This window comes from Triticum aestivum, chromosome 4D (assembly GCF_018294505.1).
Source record: "Triticum aestivum cultivar Chinese Spring chromosome 4D, IWGSC CS RefSeq v2.1, whole genome shotgun sequence".
Taxonomy (NCBI): Eukaryota; Viridiplantae; Streptophyta; class Magnoliopsida; order Poales; family Poaceae; genus Triticum; species Triticum aestivum.
Window position 1 is genome coordinate 298,816,090 of NC_057805.1, and position 19,252 is coordinate 298,835,341.

General features: G+C 45.6%; 1 protein-coding gene across 1 annotated transcript; it reads right to left on the reverse strand.

Annotated features, from left to right (window-relative positions):
- Window positions 1-14,696: 14,696 nt before the first annotated feature.
- LOC123097541 (transcription factor RF2b) lies at window positions 14,697-19,004 on the reverse strand. The gene is made up of 4 exons (XM_044519309.1): window positions 18,263-19,004; window positions 16,626-16,758; window positions 16,006-16,090; window positions 14,697-15,398 (listed from the first exon to the last, which is right to left on the reverse strand). Exons 1-4 carry the CDS (start codon window positions 18,751-18,753, stop codon window positions 15,037-15,039), a joined length of 1,071 nt encoding a protein of 356 aa, XP_044375244.1. The 5' UTR covers window positions 18,754-19,004; the 3' UTR covers window positions 14,697-15,036.
- Between the last annotated feature and the right edge of the window lie 248 nt (window positions 19,005-19,252).

Below are 19,252 nucleotides of genomic sequence, written 5' to 3' on the forward strand. Positions count from 1 at the left end.
ACAACCAGTGTATGTGATATGATGCCTTGTTCCCTATATTTCCACTGGTGGACTTTGATGCCCAGTGGATGTAATATGTGTAATAGCCGTAATAGCCTAGCGTTAGTTGATTGCTTATTTCTTTCTTTATTGTCTTGTTTAGTTGTTTGCTTGTAGTCACTGCAGTTTTTTCCGCGTTTTTCTAGTCGCCACAATAACCTATTTTTTATAATTAGGCCAAAATAACCATGGGCAACATACGGACCGTTGTAACCATGGTCCTGCTACCTGCTGGAGTGACCATGGGCCTCCTACGGGCCGTAGGATCCATGGGGCCTCGACGGGTTGTATATTCAATGGGCCTTATACGGGCCGCATTATTCGTGGACCAATAATGGTCCGCAAAATGGGTCGTAAACGAGCTAGAGTGGAAATCGTGTGTTTATGGCCCGACCATAACAGGCCGTTAATAGGCCGAAATGTATAACAGACTTAATTCTATAGACAGGCATCACGAGTTGTTAATGGGCTGTATCTGATGATGTTATGAAAACAGCTAAACGGGTTAACAGGCCACAAACGGGCCGACTATAACCACGGGCTGAATTTGGCCCACAAGCAGAACATGCAGTAACGGGTTGTAAGTAACCGAATGCTGGAAATGAGCCCAAGAATAAATGGGCCCTTAGAAGGCCGAAAGGTAACAGAGCTGGAAATGGCCCAACGGAACAATGGGTCGTTAATGGGTGTAAAGCGTTACATTGTTCATTATGGGCTAGTTTCACCACGGGCCTTTAAAGGGCCAAGAGTTACAAAGGGCCTCGTATGGGCCGAAAGACGTCATGGGTCATACATGGGCCGGAAGTTACAACAGGCTGGAATCATATTGGACGGCCCAAATAACGCTACTGGGCCCAATTCGGATATGCCATAACGGGTCGTGAGTTGGCAGGCTGTAAATGGGCTATATGCGAACATGCCATTAAGAGGCTTTCCGTGGGCCGACCCGTTACCTTTTGACCAAGTCAAATGGGCCGGCCTTTTCACCTGAATGGGCCTCTGTTGGGTCGTGCCACGTGTCGACGTATCATAGGCGCCTCACATCCAATGAGTGGATGACATCTGTCCCAATGCTGAGCCGACACGTGGTTCCTCTCGCCATTGAGAATTTTACACATGAAAAATCCCCATTCGTCTGGGCTGTTAACGGGTTATCGGATCCAAACCGGAACCCGATAGCTTAACGGCGACCCGTTACGGTGGATGCCACGTGTCAGTCACCCTTGACAAAAGCACTTCCATGATGCGCCATTTATCATCATGGAAGTGGACACTTCTGTGATGATAATTTTGGTAATGTCATGGAACTTTTCTACGACCGCACAGGTATGACTATCTTTGATTCTGTCATAAAATTGTCATGGATGTACATGCATGACAGCAAACGTGATCTACTGTGACAAACACATATCATCACGAAAGTGTATTTTTTTGTAGTGGCAGTCGTGGATGCGAGGTCGATGTGAGAAAATACCGTCGAGGTAGCAGGAGGAGGGGAGGCAGGCGGATCGACTTGCGAGGTAGCCCCGACTGGATCGCCCGCGCGCGCGACCATGAACTCGGACTTGATGCTATCCATCTGCGCTGATAGCTGCGCCAGAAACCACAACATCTGCTCGTCCATGGCCATGGCGTCCCACTCCGGTGGATAGACGAGGGAACAAGGAGCCTACTCCTGATCGTGCATGGTGCTGGCGCCGGTGGAAATTGGGGAATCGAGGGAGGTGGTGGTGGGTGAAATTTACTGGCTCTGATACCAGATGTTAGCAACCCACTGATATATCTCATGATCTAGCAGTTCCACTCACGAGTTTAGGTTGCAATGGTGACTAAAAGTCTCGATTACATGAATTGGAGAGGGGGAAATAAAGACAGGGAAGAATAGAGGGTTGTCGCCATCGGGTGCCGTGATCCACTGGATGGGAAGAGTGTTGCCTTCCCCATGGTAATTGTAGTCTGCGGTGCTCAATGGTCTCCCGATGGGCCAGACCCATGTATCAGTCCAGGGGCAAGCCCACATACCAGCCAGGGGAGGACTCTGACATAGATATCGGGGTCGTGGATGAGGAGGGCGCAGAGGCCATTGGCGAGGCGGAGGAGGCGATAGGAATGGTTGTCGCTGGGGGACTTGACCACTAGCTCGTCATCGTGCGACACAGCCGTCGCCATCTCGGCCGTCCGCCGCCGCCTTGTAGATACGAAGGAGTGGGGGAGGTGGTGGGAGATAGGTGCCAGAAACCACAACATCTGCTCGTCCACGGTCATGGCGTCCCACTCCGGTGGATAGACGAGGGAACAAGGAACCTGCTCCTGATCGGACATGGTGTTGTCACCGGTGGAAATTGGGGAATCGAGGGAGGTGGTGGTGGGTGAAATTTACTGGCTCTGATACCAGATGTTAGCAACCCACTGATATATCTCACAATCTAGCAGTTCCACTCACGAGTTTGGGTAGCAATGGCGATTACAAGTCTCGATTACACGAATTGGATATGAGGAAATTAAGATAGGGAAGAACAGAGAGCCGTCGCCATCGGGTGCCGTGATCCACTGGATGGGAAGAGCGTTGCCTTCTCCCTGATAACTGTAGTCTGCGGTGCTTGATGGTCTCCCGATAGGCTAGGCCCATGTACCCGTCCAGGGGCAAGCCCACATACCAGCCAGGGGAGGGTTCTGACATAGCTCTCGGGGTCGTGGATGAGGAGGGCGCAGAGGCCATTGGTGAGGCGGAGGAGGCGGTAGGAACGGTTGTCGCTGGGGGACTTGACCACCAGCTTGTCGTCGCGCAACACAGCCACCGCCATCTCGGTCGTCCGCCGCCGCCTTGTAGATACAAAGGAGGGGGAGGTGGTGGGAGATAGGTGTGCGGCAGCAGTAGCAGCGTGGGCCTTCTCCCATGTTTCCTTCGTTTATATCTTGGTTTTGTTTAATTAGGGTTACATACGCAACTTTGGCCTAGTTTATCAAGGAATCACTTCTCTTTTTTTTGTAGGGATCAAGGAATCACTTCTGACGCAAGTGCGTCCCAAACGGGGATTTATACGACCCTACCACCCTACGCCCTTGGATAAAGAATTTCGAAGATAGAAATATTATAGGAGTATATCATAATCAGTACTCCCTCTGTAAAGAAATATAAGAGCGTTTAGATCACTAAAGTAGTGATCTAAATGCTCTTTCATTTCTTTACAAAGGGGGTACAAGTTTACGGTGAATGGAACTTTTTCATATAATCTGTTTGAAAGTTCAATACATCCAAGCGCATTTTCAGTGGTGTTTACCAAACGGACGTCCCAGATGTCTGCGGACATCTAGTCGATCGCGTCTCGTCCGACCATATTTTTAAATAATGCCGACATCGAGTCATTTTAACTAGTTTGGTTTTTTTTCTACAACAGAGAGGATCTCCAATAAAAACTAAAAAATAATAAATCCTACTCCTCCATGTCGAAGGCGAGGTCGATGACCCTTGCGCCGGAGCCACCGGCCTCGCCGTCATTGGTCGTTGGAGTCAACCCATCGAAGCCACTTATGTATACCTTGACATCGCTGTTGTGTTGCTCCGCCTACTTGTCGTCCTCAACCTCGAGATCCTCTAAGGGCCTAGTGCGCCACAACTCGTTGATACGGAGTTGGGGCGCTCTCGGTCGACCGTGTGGGTGCTCTGCACGGACGCGAGTATCGCCCAGTTCTGATGATCTCCGGCTCTGCAAGGATTTTCATGATAACAACGGCATCCTTGCACTCCGCTAGAAGTGCGCCATGGCTGCACAATGCCCCTATAGGAGTGCGACACGGACTTGCTCCTCTCCCTCCACCATGGAGAAGAACCCGTATGTCACACTGGTCGTAGTCGCGACATCAACAACAATTGCTTCCTCCTCCGCAACCTCCGCCGGCGCCATGGGGTCGCTCTCCTCCTCCAAGCATGGCTCCATCGAGCTTGAAGGTTGGCCCGCCTCACTGTGGGCTTGGCGTCGGATGTCCCGAAGCGGACCTCCACAACGGTATCAGCACATCGCGCCGACGGCCGTTGTTTGTACCATGTAATCTTGTCCCGCACTATGGCCATGGCGCACGATGACTGACGAACTACCAGGGCTCAGACAAAGACAGAGGGGTGGAGAAAAAATGGGTAGAATGGGCTCGGAAGTAGGGTTGGGGGGTAGCCGACCAACTTTTTAATAGTCGGGGTAGGCTCCTCGGATGACTAGTCGGCTGCCCGGCCATGAATGCGACGGGTGGAGTGGCGACGATTGAATGCGGATAGACGGGTGGCCGCTCAGTCGATGTGAAAGCAGCGAGAATTCTAGAGCGAGAAAGGGTTTTTGATAGGACCGGGTAATCGTACGCGGACGTGTCGAATGTCTGAACTCCCCCATACCACCTGTAACGACCCGAGACCGACGCTCCGGAGGACTTCCATATATTTCGTGTTCGCCGTGTGTTTTATTTTGTTTGTTGCATTTCATCATGTCATCATGTGCATTGCATCCGCATGTTTTCATAAAACTCGTAGTCGTTCGTGGTTGCCGCTTCTAGAATGTGTACCACTACTTCCACTACGACGATCCCGAGAACGTCTACTTCCCCTACACCGCATCAAACCCGTCCGCCTCGAAATGCACGCTTCGAAGGCATAACCCCGAGACGACGCCCGCGAACGAATGCATGTGTGTTGTATGAGATGCTCGTGTTTGCACCGTCTCCGAGTTGTCATTACACGTTCCTCCTCGTTTGCCATGCCGTCGACCCATGGGAACCCGGTAACCGGGATCACCCCACCATCTCTAGCATGTTCTGCACATCCGCACACTTGCTCTTTTGCACTGGTATCTCAACGAGCTGTCGGATCATCGGAATGTTGCGGTGGCACCATTTCCGTTGTCCTTGCCATGGCACCCCTTTCATTCCGCCATGGTGACCGAATGCTTCATAACATGCTCATGTCAACATTTTCATAAAATTGCATAAAACTTGTATATGTCATCCGCATCATGATAACAACATTAAAAATGTTGTTTGCATTAAATTGCTAAATGACATATGGGGATTTACCAGAATTGTTCTTTGTTGTTCCGTCCTCATTTAAAATAGCCTAGATAGTTGGTTTACTTATGCTTCACCTCTTGCCATGTTAACCACCATTTAATATTGTTGAGTAGCTTTAACGAGAGTGAACTAAATAATTAAATGTGGTGGTTCCTCAATATGCAACTCGTTGCATATTGAGCTCCACTTAACTTGTAGTATTGTTTGTTCGACTTTGCCATGGCATGCACTATTTAAATGGACATGCATCATACTTGATTGTGCATCATGCCATGGTTATGATATGTTTGTTTACCGAGTTGTTTGCTTTTTCTCGATAGTTTCGGTATGTTGCGATTGTGAGGATCCGTTCGACTACGCCCGTTCGTCTTCTTCATGGATTCGGTCTTCTTCCTAGTGGGATCTCAGGCAAGATGATCGTTACCCTGGATACCACTACTATCTTTGCTTTGCTAGTTGTCCCGATGCTATCGCTATGTCGTGCTACTTACCACTTGTTTATCAAGCCTCCCAATATGCCATGAAACAACCTTTAAGCTTTTCACCCTTCCTAGCGAACCATTGTTTGGCTATGTTACCGCTTTGCTCAGCCCCTCTTATAGTGTTGCTAGTTGCAGGTGCAGTTGCCGTTTGTTCCATGTTGGGACATGGATATCTTGGAATATCACAATATCTGTTATTTAATTAATGCACATATATACTCGGTAAAGGGTGTAAGGCTCGGCCTTTTTCCTGGTGTTTTGTTCCACTCTTGCCGCCTTAGTTTCCGTCATACCGGTGTTATGTTCCTTGATTTTGCGTCCCTGACACAATGAGGGTTTATTGGCCACTCTTGACAGTTCGCTTTGAATAAAACTCTTCCAGCAAGGCCCAACATTGGTTTTAACATTTGCCCAACATAATAAACCTGATAATTAATTAATTGGCATAGGGGGTCACGTCCCCGAGGATTCTTTTCAACATAATACAGGGGGCCAGTGCTGATGGTGTTGGTCCCAAACGGGCAGACTGCGGGGCCACCACGGGGCAACCCGAGGTTCTGGTTTTACTCGTAGGCTGACCTATCCGGTCGTGGCCTGAGACGAGATACGTGCGGCTACTATCAGGGTGTCGGCACACCGGGAGGTCTTGCTAGACTAGTTTTACCATTGTCGAAATGTCTTGTGCACCGGGATCCCAAGTCTGATCGGATGTCCCGCGATGGAGGATTGTCTCCGCGGATCATGAGCTTGTCATGGGCTAAGTTGGGACACCCCTGCAGGGTATAAACTTTCGAGAGCCGTGCCCGCGGTTATGTGGCAGATGGGAGTTTTTAATATCCGGTTGTAGAGAACTTGACACCAGATCCGAATTAAAAATACTCCAACCGCGTGCGTAACCGTGACGGTCTCTTTTCGGGTGAGTCGAAAAGAGAACGCGGTGGGGTTATGTTTTAACGTAAGTAGTTCAGGATCACTTGTTGATCATTACTAGTTTGCGACCGTTGCGTAGTTTCTCATCTTATTCTTGTACTCGTAAGTTAGCCACCATAAAATGCTTAGTCGCTTGCTGCAACCTCACCACTTATCCATTCCATACCCATTAAGCTTTGCTAGTCTTGATACCCATGGTAATGGAATTGCTGAGTCCTCGTGGCTCACAGATTACTACGACAACACATGCAGGTACAGGTAATGCGATGATCCGACGTGAGAGCGATGCTTGGTTGCTTTTGGAGTTCTTCTTCTTCTTCGATCAAGGGATAGGTTCCAGGTCGGGGAGCCTGGGTTTAGCAGGGTGGATGTCGTTCTTCTTTTTTGTTTGATTTCATCCGTAGTCGGATCCTGCTCTTCTGTATGATGATTGCTATGTATTTATGTATTGTTGTATTCATGATGTATCTTGTAGCGAGTGTAAGCCTTTATATTGTATTCTCATCTATTCAGTACATGGTATGTTGTAATGATATCCACCTTGCTATGCGCTCGAAATGCGGTTGTGCCCCAATCGCATCTTGGGCGCTACAAGTTGGTATCAGCGCCATACCGACCTTAGGAGCCCCCTTTATTGATCGAACCGTTGTCGTTGTTGAGTCTAGAAAAAACCATTTTGAGTCTAGTTATATCGGAGAGTAGGATTTCTTTTTACTCCTTATCTCATTCGTCGCTTTGGTGAGGACTCTTGACGTAGATGTTTTGACTTCACTCTCCTGTTTTTCACTCAATTTTTTTAGAATCACGCGGGTATCTTGGAATTGGTCCGATATCATTGTGACGGGGATCCTGTCTTGGTGCCTCCTGACATTTAGGGGTTGTGGCAGTGTCCCGTGGAGTTGAGCTCCAAGGTGTTTTTGTCACAGTGCTTATCGTTTCAGTTCCGGAATACTAGAGCACGCCAACATCGAAAACGCTTCTATACTCTTTGTGGTGAGAGTAGTTTGACGACACCCAGTACTGGGGAGAGCGATCAGATGTATTGCCACAGCTAGTATATCGAATGTTTTCAAAGGTCTGAGGTGGTTTTCTTGGTTATGTGTTGACGGATGGATACAGTTGGAGTGTAGGATTTGTTAGTTGTATGAGATATTTGTGCTTCCATGTATCCCCAACACCAGATTGCATAACCAGAAAGTTTCAGGAGTTCATAGGTGGGAATTCAAGTAGTTACCTAGGATTTCTTTTCGACAGATGTATGGGTTGAGATTGGGGTCCAACGTCTAGTGGTTCATTTTTCACGGTCGATTTACAGTGGTCGCGAGACGTCTTAAAGAATCCCTGGCTATGCTGATTCGGGGACGTCTCGTTTTTCATTCATGATGTCCGCTGTACGTCGTGCCCGTGGGGCCTCATCACGAACACTTTGGGCGAAATCTCTATCATATGTTTGTTTCCGACTTATTCTGCAAGCCAATCCTTTGTTTTGCTTTGAGTTGTGGTTTTCGAGTTGCTTCGAAGTCAAGTGTTGATTCCATACCTTTTCTAAGCGGTGTTCTCATGTTTCTATGTGAATGCTAATCCTTCTGGATCATTGAGATTGTCATGGCAATCGTTTTCAACCGGTGTGCTTCTCTTCAAGTGGATCCGATCATTCCAATATTCGCAAGATCAATTCTAAGTTTTCTCAATTGTGTTTGTTTCATCCGTCCCAAGTTGCCTTTGTTTTCCCACCATCCCACCCTTTACTTCAAGTACTCAAATATCTCAATCTAGTATTCATTTTATTGAAGTGAGGTCTCTTCATTCTTTTTCTTCAATATTCTAACCCGGTTGTTCTCATGAAGATGCTCTACAAGTTCATCATTCTTTCATTCTTGGTTTTTCCTACGGTGGATTCAATGCAAGCTTTCGGTGTTGATCATATCCCTTTCCTCCTTTCAAATGCTTTCTCATGTTGGAATTTCTTATCCAAGCATCTCTTGATCATTAACCTCACGATACTTGTATCTGAAGTGCTGAAGATATCTCAGAAGATTCAAGTTTCCATCTTAATCCTTTCAAGCTATTTTGAGATTCTTAGCTTATTCTTATTCAAGCTATTTAAATCAACTGGTGCAATCTTTCTTTCAAGCAATCTTTTCCAACAGTGTTTCTTTTGAGTGGGCCCTAACCCACAGGTCTTTTCCCAGGATCTTACCTGACTCTTCTAATTTCTTTTGGAGTTATTCTCAAATTCTTTTCAAAAGTGTAACGTAAGAATGAATTCTCATCAGTCAGATGCCTTCTCCAAGATCGCTTTCAAATTCTTTTCATCTTTGGCTCAACATTATATTCTTCATTGTTTCGGAGTGTCTCAACAATTCATGGTGGTCTTTCCCATCACCATTCTGAGCTTTTGAAGACCGAAGAAGTGTTTCCTCTAAGGCCTAGTTTGGCAGCACGGTTTTTCTAAAACTGTGGTAATTCAAAACCTCAGTTTTTCAAGGCGTGGCCAATCAACACTTTGGTTTCTCAAAACTGCAGTTTTTCTCCGTTTTGCCAAAACCAGCGGTTCGTTTGGTAAATGTAGTTTTACTGTAGTTTTGACCTGACTGCACCTAACTGGGCTACACTCAAGGAACTGGTCTGCTTGCAAAAAACGACTGCTCAATGCATGCAGCCATGCCTTGCACACAAGTCCTCTCCGTCTCTCTAGGATGCTAGGTGTTGTAGCAGTCTATAGAGTACAACTACCTCCTGTATTGACAAGCAACCATGCCATATCATACGATCATGTAACCTGAAATGCCTAGTAATCAGTTAGACTACTACGACAACGGCTGGAAGAACATAGACTCACAAACCAGTGAAATGCTAGCTAATCACCTGACCATAAATGCCTTGTAATTATAGACTAATAATCAGGAGAGAGTTTGCACCTCGTTTAATAGATATAATAAACAGAGGAGGAGTAGGAGGCCTTCGATTTCTCTCGGCTCAATTTAGAAAAAAGTGGTCAGGACCTCTTTTTTAGATACTACAAAAATACCACAGTATAAGAGATACTATGGTATCTTAAAGTGTAGTATTTATTTCATCCAAACACCCCAAAGTATTTGATACCAAGGTTATTTCATAAACCACGGTATTTTGTAAAAACTGCAAAAATACTTTGCATCCAAATGCACCCTAAATCTTATCTGTTCTCTCGAAGATTTGTAGTTCAAGCTTGAAGCCATCCTCTCAAATCGTTTCCGATTGTGATAATTATTTTCACCCTTCCGAAGCATTTCAGAAGTTGCTTTCCTTTCTCGATCATCCGAAGGCCATAATTTCAGAAGATTTATTCATTCTCAACTTTCAGCTCTCGTTCTCCATATTCTACCGGTGCTTCGTTCAAGTATTCTTTAGTCAACTCATGACCTCTTCGTTCTTGTGTATCTAAATTCCGATGAGTATCCTCGTTCATTCTCTAATTCTTCCTGGTGTTTCTTTCTCTTTTCTTCGTTCGTTTCAGATGCTTACAGTGGTTCGTTCAAGAGTTCTCTTCCTTGGTTATCGTATCAATTCATTCGTCCTTCCCAAATCCTATCGGTGGTTGACTTTTCTGAAGTTCGCGCTATATCTCTCCTCAATCCTTGCAAGAAGAATAAGTAGCATGCCTATCCATTGCTTGTCATCAATTTAAGTTGATGAAGGGTTAAGCATTATATAATTCTTATTCTTGTTTCCTCGAGATGATTTAATTATTTTCTTCCGGAGTTCGATCATGATATCAATTCTCAGTTTCAAGTTGTTCACCTTTCTCTTCCGGAGTTCCAACTTTTCCCGGTTATCTAGTCACGAAGCTCCATCTAAATCATTGCAACGCTACACCTTGTGTTTTCAACTTCTGTTTCCTTTCGTTTGATCATTCTTTTGTTAGCGGTGTTCTCACTAAGGCTCATCATGGTGATTCATCAAATATTTCTTTCATTCTCGAAGTGCTCATCAGGATTTTTGTTGGACGAGCTCAAGTATTCTTCTACATGCATTTTGAAGTGCAGTTCTTTCTATCTTATCTTTTGAGGTGGTGTTATGTCATTCTTGATAATTTCCCTTCGTGTTTCATGATCCACATGTTGTCAAGAATGAGGTATTTTAAATCCATCAATCTCTTCGTTGGAGTTATCTTGGTAAAGATTTCACCTAAAGCCTTCCCTAAGGAATGTTGCTAATTGGGGTGCTTAACAATGATCCAAGTTATCTCTTTATCATCTTGTTGGAAGAATTTTCTCATCTTTTCTTGATCTCAACCAAGCAATTGTTTCCTTTAGTGGCCGGTCGTCACCTCATAATTTTGAGATGTTTTCCGTAAGTCCACGAGAATCATATCTTTTCGTTGTTGATTTTCCAACAACTCCGTTCAACCCATTCTCCTAAGGATGCTCTTTCAAATTCATTTGAGGGAGAAGTTGTTGCTTTCTCTTCTCCATTTTTTTCATTCGATTCTTTCATTTCTTCCGAAGGCATTGTGTTGTTGCTCTCGTCAAGTATCATCTTGTTTGTCAAGATCATGTTCTTTTCCTTGTTACCCATTTAACAGGAGTGTTGTGTCCTATATTTAAGTTATTTTCAACTTATCAAGTTTTCCTTCTCTTTTCTACCGGAGTGCTGTCCAAATTCTATCATTCTTGTTCCTTGGCTATCTTATTATACCGGTGTGGCCATATTATTTTGGTTCGTGTAGCTCTTATTTCATGTCTTTCAGCCTACAAGGTTCTCGTAATGTTCCTCGTTCCTCTTTGCTAACGAGTGTTTGCAATCTCATTCATCTCCATTGTATTCTTTCTTTCATTTTGTTCAGCCTCTCAAGGTTCGTGGTCTCACTCGTTTGTCGAAGAAGCAACTTTGTTTTACCTCTTCCTCTTCCGTTTCTCTCCGGTGCCATCCTTAGATCTCGGGGCGAGATCTCTTGTAAGTGGAGAGTTGTAACGACCCGAGACCGACGCTCCAGAGGACTTCCATATATTTCGTGTTCGCCGTGTGTTTTATTTTGTTTGTTGCATTTCATCATGTCATCATGTGCATTGCATCTGCATGTTTTCATAAAACTCGTAGTCGTTCGTGGTTGCCGCTTCTAGAATGTGTACCACTACTTCCACTACGACGGTCCCGAGAACGTCTACTTCCCCTACACCGCATCAAACCCGCCCACCTCGAAATGCACGCTTCGAAGGTATAACCCCGAGACGACGCCCGCGGACAAATGCATGTGTGTTGTATGAGATGCTCGTGTTTGCACCGTGTCCGAGTTGTCATTGCAAGTTCCTCCTCGTTTGCCATGCCGTCGACCCGTGGGAACCTGGTAACCGGGATCACCCCACCATCTCTAGCATGTTCCGCACATCCGCACACTTGCACTTTTGCACTGGTATCTCAACGAGTTGTTAGATCATCGGAATGTTGTCGTGGCACCATTTCCGTTGTCCATGCCGTGGCACCCCTTTCGTTCTGCCATGGTGACCAAATGCTTCATAACATGCTCATGTCAACATTTGCATAGAATTGCATAAAACTTGTATATGTCATCCGCATCATGATAACAACATTAAAAATGTTTAAAATTGTTGTTTGCATTAAACTGCTAAATGACATGTGGGGATTTACCAGAATTGTTGTTTGTTGTTCCGGCCTCATTTAAAATAGCCTAGATAGTTGGTTTACTTATGCTTCACCTCTTGCCATGTTAACCACCATTTAATATTGTTGAGTAGCTTTAACGAGAGCGAACTAAGTAGCCTAGATAGTTGGTTTACTTATGCTCCACTTAACTTGTAGTATTGTTTGTTGGACTTTGCCATGCCATGCACTATTTAAATGGACATGCATCATACATGATTGTGCATCATGCCATGGTTCTGATATGTTTGTTTACCAAGTTCTTTGCTTCTTCTCGATAGTTCCGGTATGTTGCGATTGTGAGGATCCGTTCGACTACGTCCGTTCGTCTTCTTCATGGATTCGGTCTTCTTCCTAGCGGGATCTCAGGCAAAATGACCGTTACCCTGGATACCACTACTATCTTGCTTTGCTAGTTGTCCCGATGCTATCGCTATGTCGCGCTACTTACCACTTGTTTATCAAGCCTCCCAATATGCCATGAAACAACCTTTAAGCTTTTCACCCTTCCTAGCGAACCATTGTTTGGCTATGTTACCGCTTTGCTCAGCCCCTCTTATAGCGTTGCTAGTTGCAGGTGCATTTGCCGTTTGTTCCATGTTGGGACATGGATATCTTGGAATGTCACAGTATCTCTTATTTAATTAATGCACATATATACTTGGTAAAGGGTGGAAAGCTCGGCCTTTTTCCTAGTGTTTTGTTCCACTCTTGTTGCCTTAGTTTCCGTCATACCGGTGTTATGTTCCTTGATTTGCGTCCCTAACATGATGAGGGTTCATGGGCCCCTCTTGACAGTTCGCTTTGAATAAAACTCTTCCAGCAAGGCCCAACATTGGTTTTAACATTTGCCCAACATAATAAACCTGATAATTAATTAATTGGCATAGGAGGTCGCGTCCCCGAGGATTCTTTTGAACATAATACATGGGGGCCAGTGCTGATGGTGTTGGTCCCAAACGGGCAGACTGCGGGGCCACCATGGGGCAACCCGAGGTTCTGGTTTTACTCGTAGGCTGACCTATCCGGTCGTGGCCTGAGACGATATACGCGCGGCTACTATCAGGGTGTCGGCACGCCGGGAGGTCTTGCTAGACTAGTTTTACCATTGTCGAAATGTCTTGTGCACCGGGATCCCGAGTCTGATCGGATGTCCCGCGATGGAGGATTGTCTCTGCAGATCGTGAGCTTGTCATGGGATAAGTTGGGACACCCCTGCAGGGTATAAACTTTCGAGAGCCGTGCCCGCGGTTATGTGGCAGATGGGAGTTTTTAATATCCGGTTGTAGAGAACTTGACACCAGATCTGAATTAAAAATACACCAACTGCGTGCGTAACCATGACGGTCTCTTTTCGAGTGAGTTGAGAAGAGAACACGGTGGGGTTATGTTTTAACGTAAGTAGTTCAGCATCACTTCTTGATCATTACTAGTTTGCGACCGTTGCGTAGTTTCTCATCTTATTCTTGTCGTCGTAAGTTAGCCACCATGCAATGCTTAGTCGCTTGCTGCAACCTCATCACTTATCCATTCCATACCCATTAAGCTTTGCTAGTCTTGATACCTATGGTAATGGGATTGCTGAGTCCTCGTGGCTCATAGATTACTACAACAACAGATGTAGGTACAGGTAATGTGATGATCTGACGTGAGAGCGATGCTTGGTTGCTTTTGGAGTTCTTCTTCTTCTTCGATCAAGGGATAGGTTCCGGGTCGGGGAGCCTGGGTTTAGCAGGGTGGATGTCGTTCTTCTTTTTCGTTTGATTTCATCCATAGTCGGATCCTGCTCTTCTGTATGATGTGTATTCTCATCTATTCAGTACATGGTATGTTGTAATCATATCCACTTTGCTATGCGCTCGGAATGCGGTTGTGCCCCAATCATGAATTCATCACGTGATTAGGATAGAATCGCATCTTGGGGGCTATACCACCCCACGATTTAGGCCGACGTGGGGATTTTGAGCGTCTAGACGGTACAGCCCAACATGGACGACCACGTTGGAGACCTAAAAATGTGTGAACCATCCAGTCCAGACATTTTGGAAGCGACTTCGTGCGCGTTGGAGATGCCCTACCACCTCATCTCAAACTCCCGCATCCAAAGCCAAGAAGGTTTATTGTCACTAATTTGGTGAGTCAGCTAGCCGTCACATAACAATCCATAATATTTTGTTGTGTGTACTCCAAAATAATGAATTCCAGAGAACATTATTCTATATGTCCAATAAATACATGTTTTACAAGTCATGTGTATACTTGTATAGTCATCCACTGGATGATAGTTATTGTATTGGCTAATTTGGGCATGAGCAACCCCCTCCTATATATGTACATCTTTGATTGCAAAATTTTCTTGGTAGCTTACCAAGCTGGCCGCTTGGTCTATATATATGTACATCTGAGAAAGCAATTCTATCTTCACTGCATTAGCTGTGACAATATTTATTTTAAAGACACTATATAAAGAATATCAAGACTGAATGAACATTGGACCGATAAACAACCGTGTATTATAAAGCAGGAAAAACTAGCTCCACAAGCGTACAATGATGAACATCACAAATTCAAACTGTTCTGACGCAAAAATAGTCAGTCCCAACAACAGCAACACGGTATTCTGGGAGGAAGCCCCTCCCAGTTCCCCAATATAATCCCAAACAACCTATCACGCACGCAGAAAATGAACCCGGAACAAACGGGTGGGAGGAACCCAGGGATTGTGTCTACAAAAATCAGCAACTGAGATTACAACGAATTTCAACTAAAATGGAACAAATGGAATGAAAAAATAAGTTTACAGGACCAGAAACAGCACAAGGATGTCAGAGGCTATGAACAAAGGAACCTAATGAAACTGAGGGCTCGATCAGGGTAGGCGTAGGCATGGTTAGAATGTACTGCTGCTTTCGCTGGCAGAGATCGAGCTGCTCTCTGACTTCACAACTGGATGCCCTTTGCTGATGTCCAAACCCTGGAGCCGCGCAAGATGATCTTGTTGCATGATATCTGACAGCGTGTTTGGGTGGGATAGCATCTGATGGTTTGGTACATTAGGATGAGGTGGGTGGAATGGGGGTGGAAACCGGGCGCCCCCCTGGTGCTGGGCTGTGTTTTGCTGGGACTGTGGGAAGAAGGACGAGTTGTATAGGACATGTTGCAATCCCACGCTATATGCATCACTGGAATTTGACATCTCACCCGTAGCCATCTTGAGCCTCTCCACTTCCTGCTTCAGTGCGTCATTCAGAGCTGCACAATATACCAGGTTTTGTTACAACATACTCCCTCCGTCCGAAAATACTTGTCATCAAAATGGATAAAATGGGATGTATCTAGAACTAAAATACATCTAGATACATCCCCTTTTATTCATGTTGATGTCAAGTATTTCCGGACGGAGGGAGTACTGCATAGGCATGTATTCTAACAAATGCAAACTGCAGTCACCACTTTGTTCTACATTGGTCCAATATAAATCACTATGTACCACAGATCGTAACTCGTAAATAAGATTCAAAATATGCGGTAATTTGACAAAACCAACTTTAACCCTGTTCTGGGTGTCATGCCAAGAGAGAAAATGATAAATCACAGGCAGAATATTGCAAAAAGCAAAGGGCATCGAATGACAAAGATAATGTCAAATTTATCTTCACCAGGAACAAAGATTGAAGCAATGGAAAAACTAGAAGCCTAGATTGACTTATAGCATTAAACAGAGTGAGCAAGCCAGGAAACAATGATGGCTTGGGATGACATATCACTTCCAAAATGATTGCCAGTTCTCTAATTAGTTATGTTACTGATAAGTATTAAACTGCAAACTGCACAATGATTATTTATCTAAAATGCTTACCATCACGCAGTTGAGCCTGCTGCTCCATGGCCTGCAACCTTATCTTGAGCTCTGCATTTTCTGAAGAAAGCCCAGTTGTATCTCTCTGCAAGGGAATAAAACACAATGTTTAACGGGCCTCAAGTAATTCAACTCAGCAGCACAGCAACCTAGAAACATGATGCACCTTCAATAGTCAACAGCATAAAAATATACCAACCGCTAGAACGAGATGGTCAAAGCCAATATTAACACAATTATTTATTCTCGCATGCAGAGAATCAGGATTAACTCTCCAAATGTACACACAACCATATACTCCCTCCGTACCATAATATAAAACGTTTTTGCAGCTCAAATAGAACTGCAAAAGCGTCTTATATTATGGTACAGAGGTAGTACAATCCAATGGATGTTTAGATTGATCACAACATATGCAATAGCCCTAGTCCATACATCCAAGGAAGCCAGATGCAATTTGCAACGAGCTGTGATCTGGTAGCTGATATAGCCAGCTTGCTTAAAGGAAATATGTTATATTGCATATTGCCATTACAGTGTTCTCACTACAATAAACTAGATAAACTTACTGGGCCTGATACCAATGATACAACAGACAGATGGAAAATGGGAAATGATACCTGAAATAGCGTGAGCTGAGCTGAGAGAGTGGTCGCTTCAGTCTGAAGAGTTTGAACCTTCCGCTCAAGTTCTGTCATATAACGAGCCTTCCTTTCTTTTGATCTAGCCGCAGATTGCCTGTTTGCTAGAATTCTGCATGGTTACAAACTCAGAGAGTTAACACAAGGTTACAGCTGTTTTGAATTTTTTAGAAGAAAAACGTCTTGCATGTAAAAGATTTGGGGGCATAGGCGCATAGCACAACTCAACATAATTAGACAATGCCTTAAGCTGTATAGTTAGAAATTACTACTGGTAGTTATGTATGTGCAACACATGATCCAAAATTTAGAAGTTTCTGATTTTAATCGGCAATAGTGGTGAGACGCCAGCGGTGGCACAGTTCGCGGCTTACAGGGTTCTGGTTTGGGGATCAAGTCGACTGATTTGAAAACATCCCAAATTACGATGTTTTTTGCAGGGATAAGATGTTTGTTTTGGCATGCTAATTAAGGTGATTTACATTTTTGGAATGCTAGTTATGGTGGTTTATTTTTTAGAATACTAATTACGGTGATTTGATTGATTGATACCACTGTTTTTTTGGAATGCACGGTGCTTTGATTGAGATTTAAGGTGCTTTAATTGCTACAACGTCATTGGAGAAATGTAGGCCATTGGATCTAAGATAACGAAGGTCTGATATTCAATGTTCTGCCACAACTCGCTTGTTTAATACTACTACTAGTAGTGGAGATGGAGATATTAAATGTAAAACCAGAGGAAGTACTGTTAAAGATTATCACTGGTAACGTCTCCACAATATTGAAAAGACTAACTGCTGCACCAGATGTTTAGAAGGAAGTGTGATTTTTAGAAATGAAGACCCCAACTGTTTACAGCTACGAAATTGGTTTTAGTCAATGTGATGTAATTTTCTCTAATTTGATTGACTGTTATTAACCTGAACTATTTCAACGGAGAAATGTAGGTGAGAAAGGAAAAAAAAGGCATGCATTAGCTATCCTATCATTGGTCTCCTACTTGCTTTCACTATCAACTCACACAAATACATACAATTGGTTACAATAAGTTTGCATGGGTGGCTAGTCTTTAATTTTCTTTTGACTATAGGATTACCTTTCCAAGCATCGCAACTAAGTACTCCATAACAATCCAGTTCTCCAAACCAATTCACATATCAGCACACTGCAAGACTTGCAGGTAAAGAATTAAGCGAATTACAGCTACCCAGTATTGTACTGAAGATGTTCGTAGACCCGCCAACTGCCCAGCACCCCGCAGAAGGCGTTTTAAAGCATGCGACATGACACAGAAATAAGTAGTTATCCAAAATCCCACCAACCAAACGCTAAAGAACCACCACCTTAACTTCCCACCTGCCAACCAACCATCCAACACAATGCGCAAAGAAACAAACAGTACGCTATGCACAAAGAAACAAATTAAGCCGCAAATGCGCATATTTTCCCTAAGCTCAAGGCATTTCCCTTAAAAAACGATAATTGTCCTTGAATGCCTCACGCCATTGCCTGCCACCTAGTAGCAGGAACGAAAGAAGTTGATCTGTAGTATCCGTACTAACTGACACTAGCGCAAGTAAGATTGAGCATCGGAGTGTGGGGGAGATGGGGACCTTTTGGCGCGCTTGGGGTCAATGGCTGCGAGCTCGGCGAGCTGCTCGGGGGACATGGCCTTCTTGGCCTCCAGGACATCGGCCAGCGCTTGGGCGGCACCGGCGTCCCTCCGCGCAGCGCTGCCGGCAGCGGAGAAGAGGCCGGAGCCGTCGACGGAGCTGCTGTAGCGGTGCTTGGGGCGCGGCGGGGAGGAGGTCTCAGCGGCGCGGTCGCGGTCGCGGTCTGAGCCCGCGGCGGGGCCGGAGGAGATCTTCTCGATGTCCATGAATGTGGAGAAGAGGTCGTCCTCGGAGCCGATCTCGTCGAAGCCCGCGGAGCCGTCGCCGTCGGCGCCACCGCCGATGTCGAGGTCGTCCGGGAGGCGGAAGGCGACCTCAGATCTGGCGCGGCGGTGGTGCGCCCCGCGCATGGCCGTGGCCGCCGCCGCCATCGACGGGGAAGGCGGCGGGAAGGGGCGGCCCGGCGGATCGGCGGGTTTGGGCTGCTGCATTGGGCGCTGGAGTGGCCGGGCAGGGCCAGGGATTGGGGGAGGAGCTGTAGATAGGGCGCGCAGGCGGCGGCGGCTGCTGCTGCTGCTGCGGCTGCGCCTGTGTGTTTTCCTGTAGCGTTCGGGTTTGGTCTGGATTTTAAGAGGTGGGGCTGGACTGGGATCTGGGACTGTGAGATGAGACTGGGAAGGAAGGGAAGGAGGGGATGGGCATGCATGTGCATGTGAGCGGAGCGCTCCGCTCACGGGGAGGGACGACCGGACGCGCCACCTTCTTCTCCTTGTTCTCTTCTACTAGGGGCGGAGCCGGGATCGGCACGTGCGCATGCTTGTGCGTGTCTATCGGCGCAGCCACACAGGGCCGACCGGTGGATCTCGCCCGCGACCTTCGCCGGTCTGCCTATGGACAGCTGTGGACATCCACCAAGGGGCTGTTTGGGCATTAGCCCAACTCCAAAAAGCTAAATTTCGTGTTTTGACCATTTTCGCATACTTTAGCATG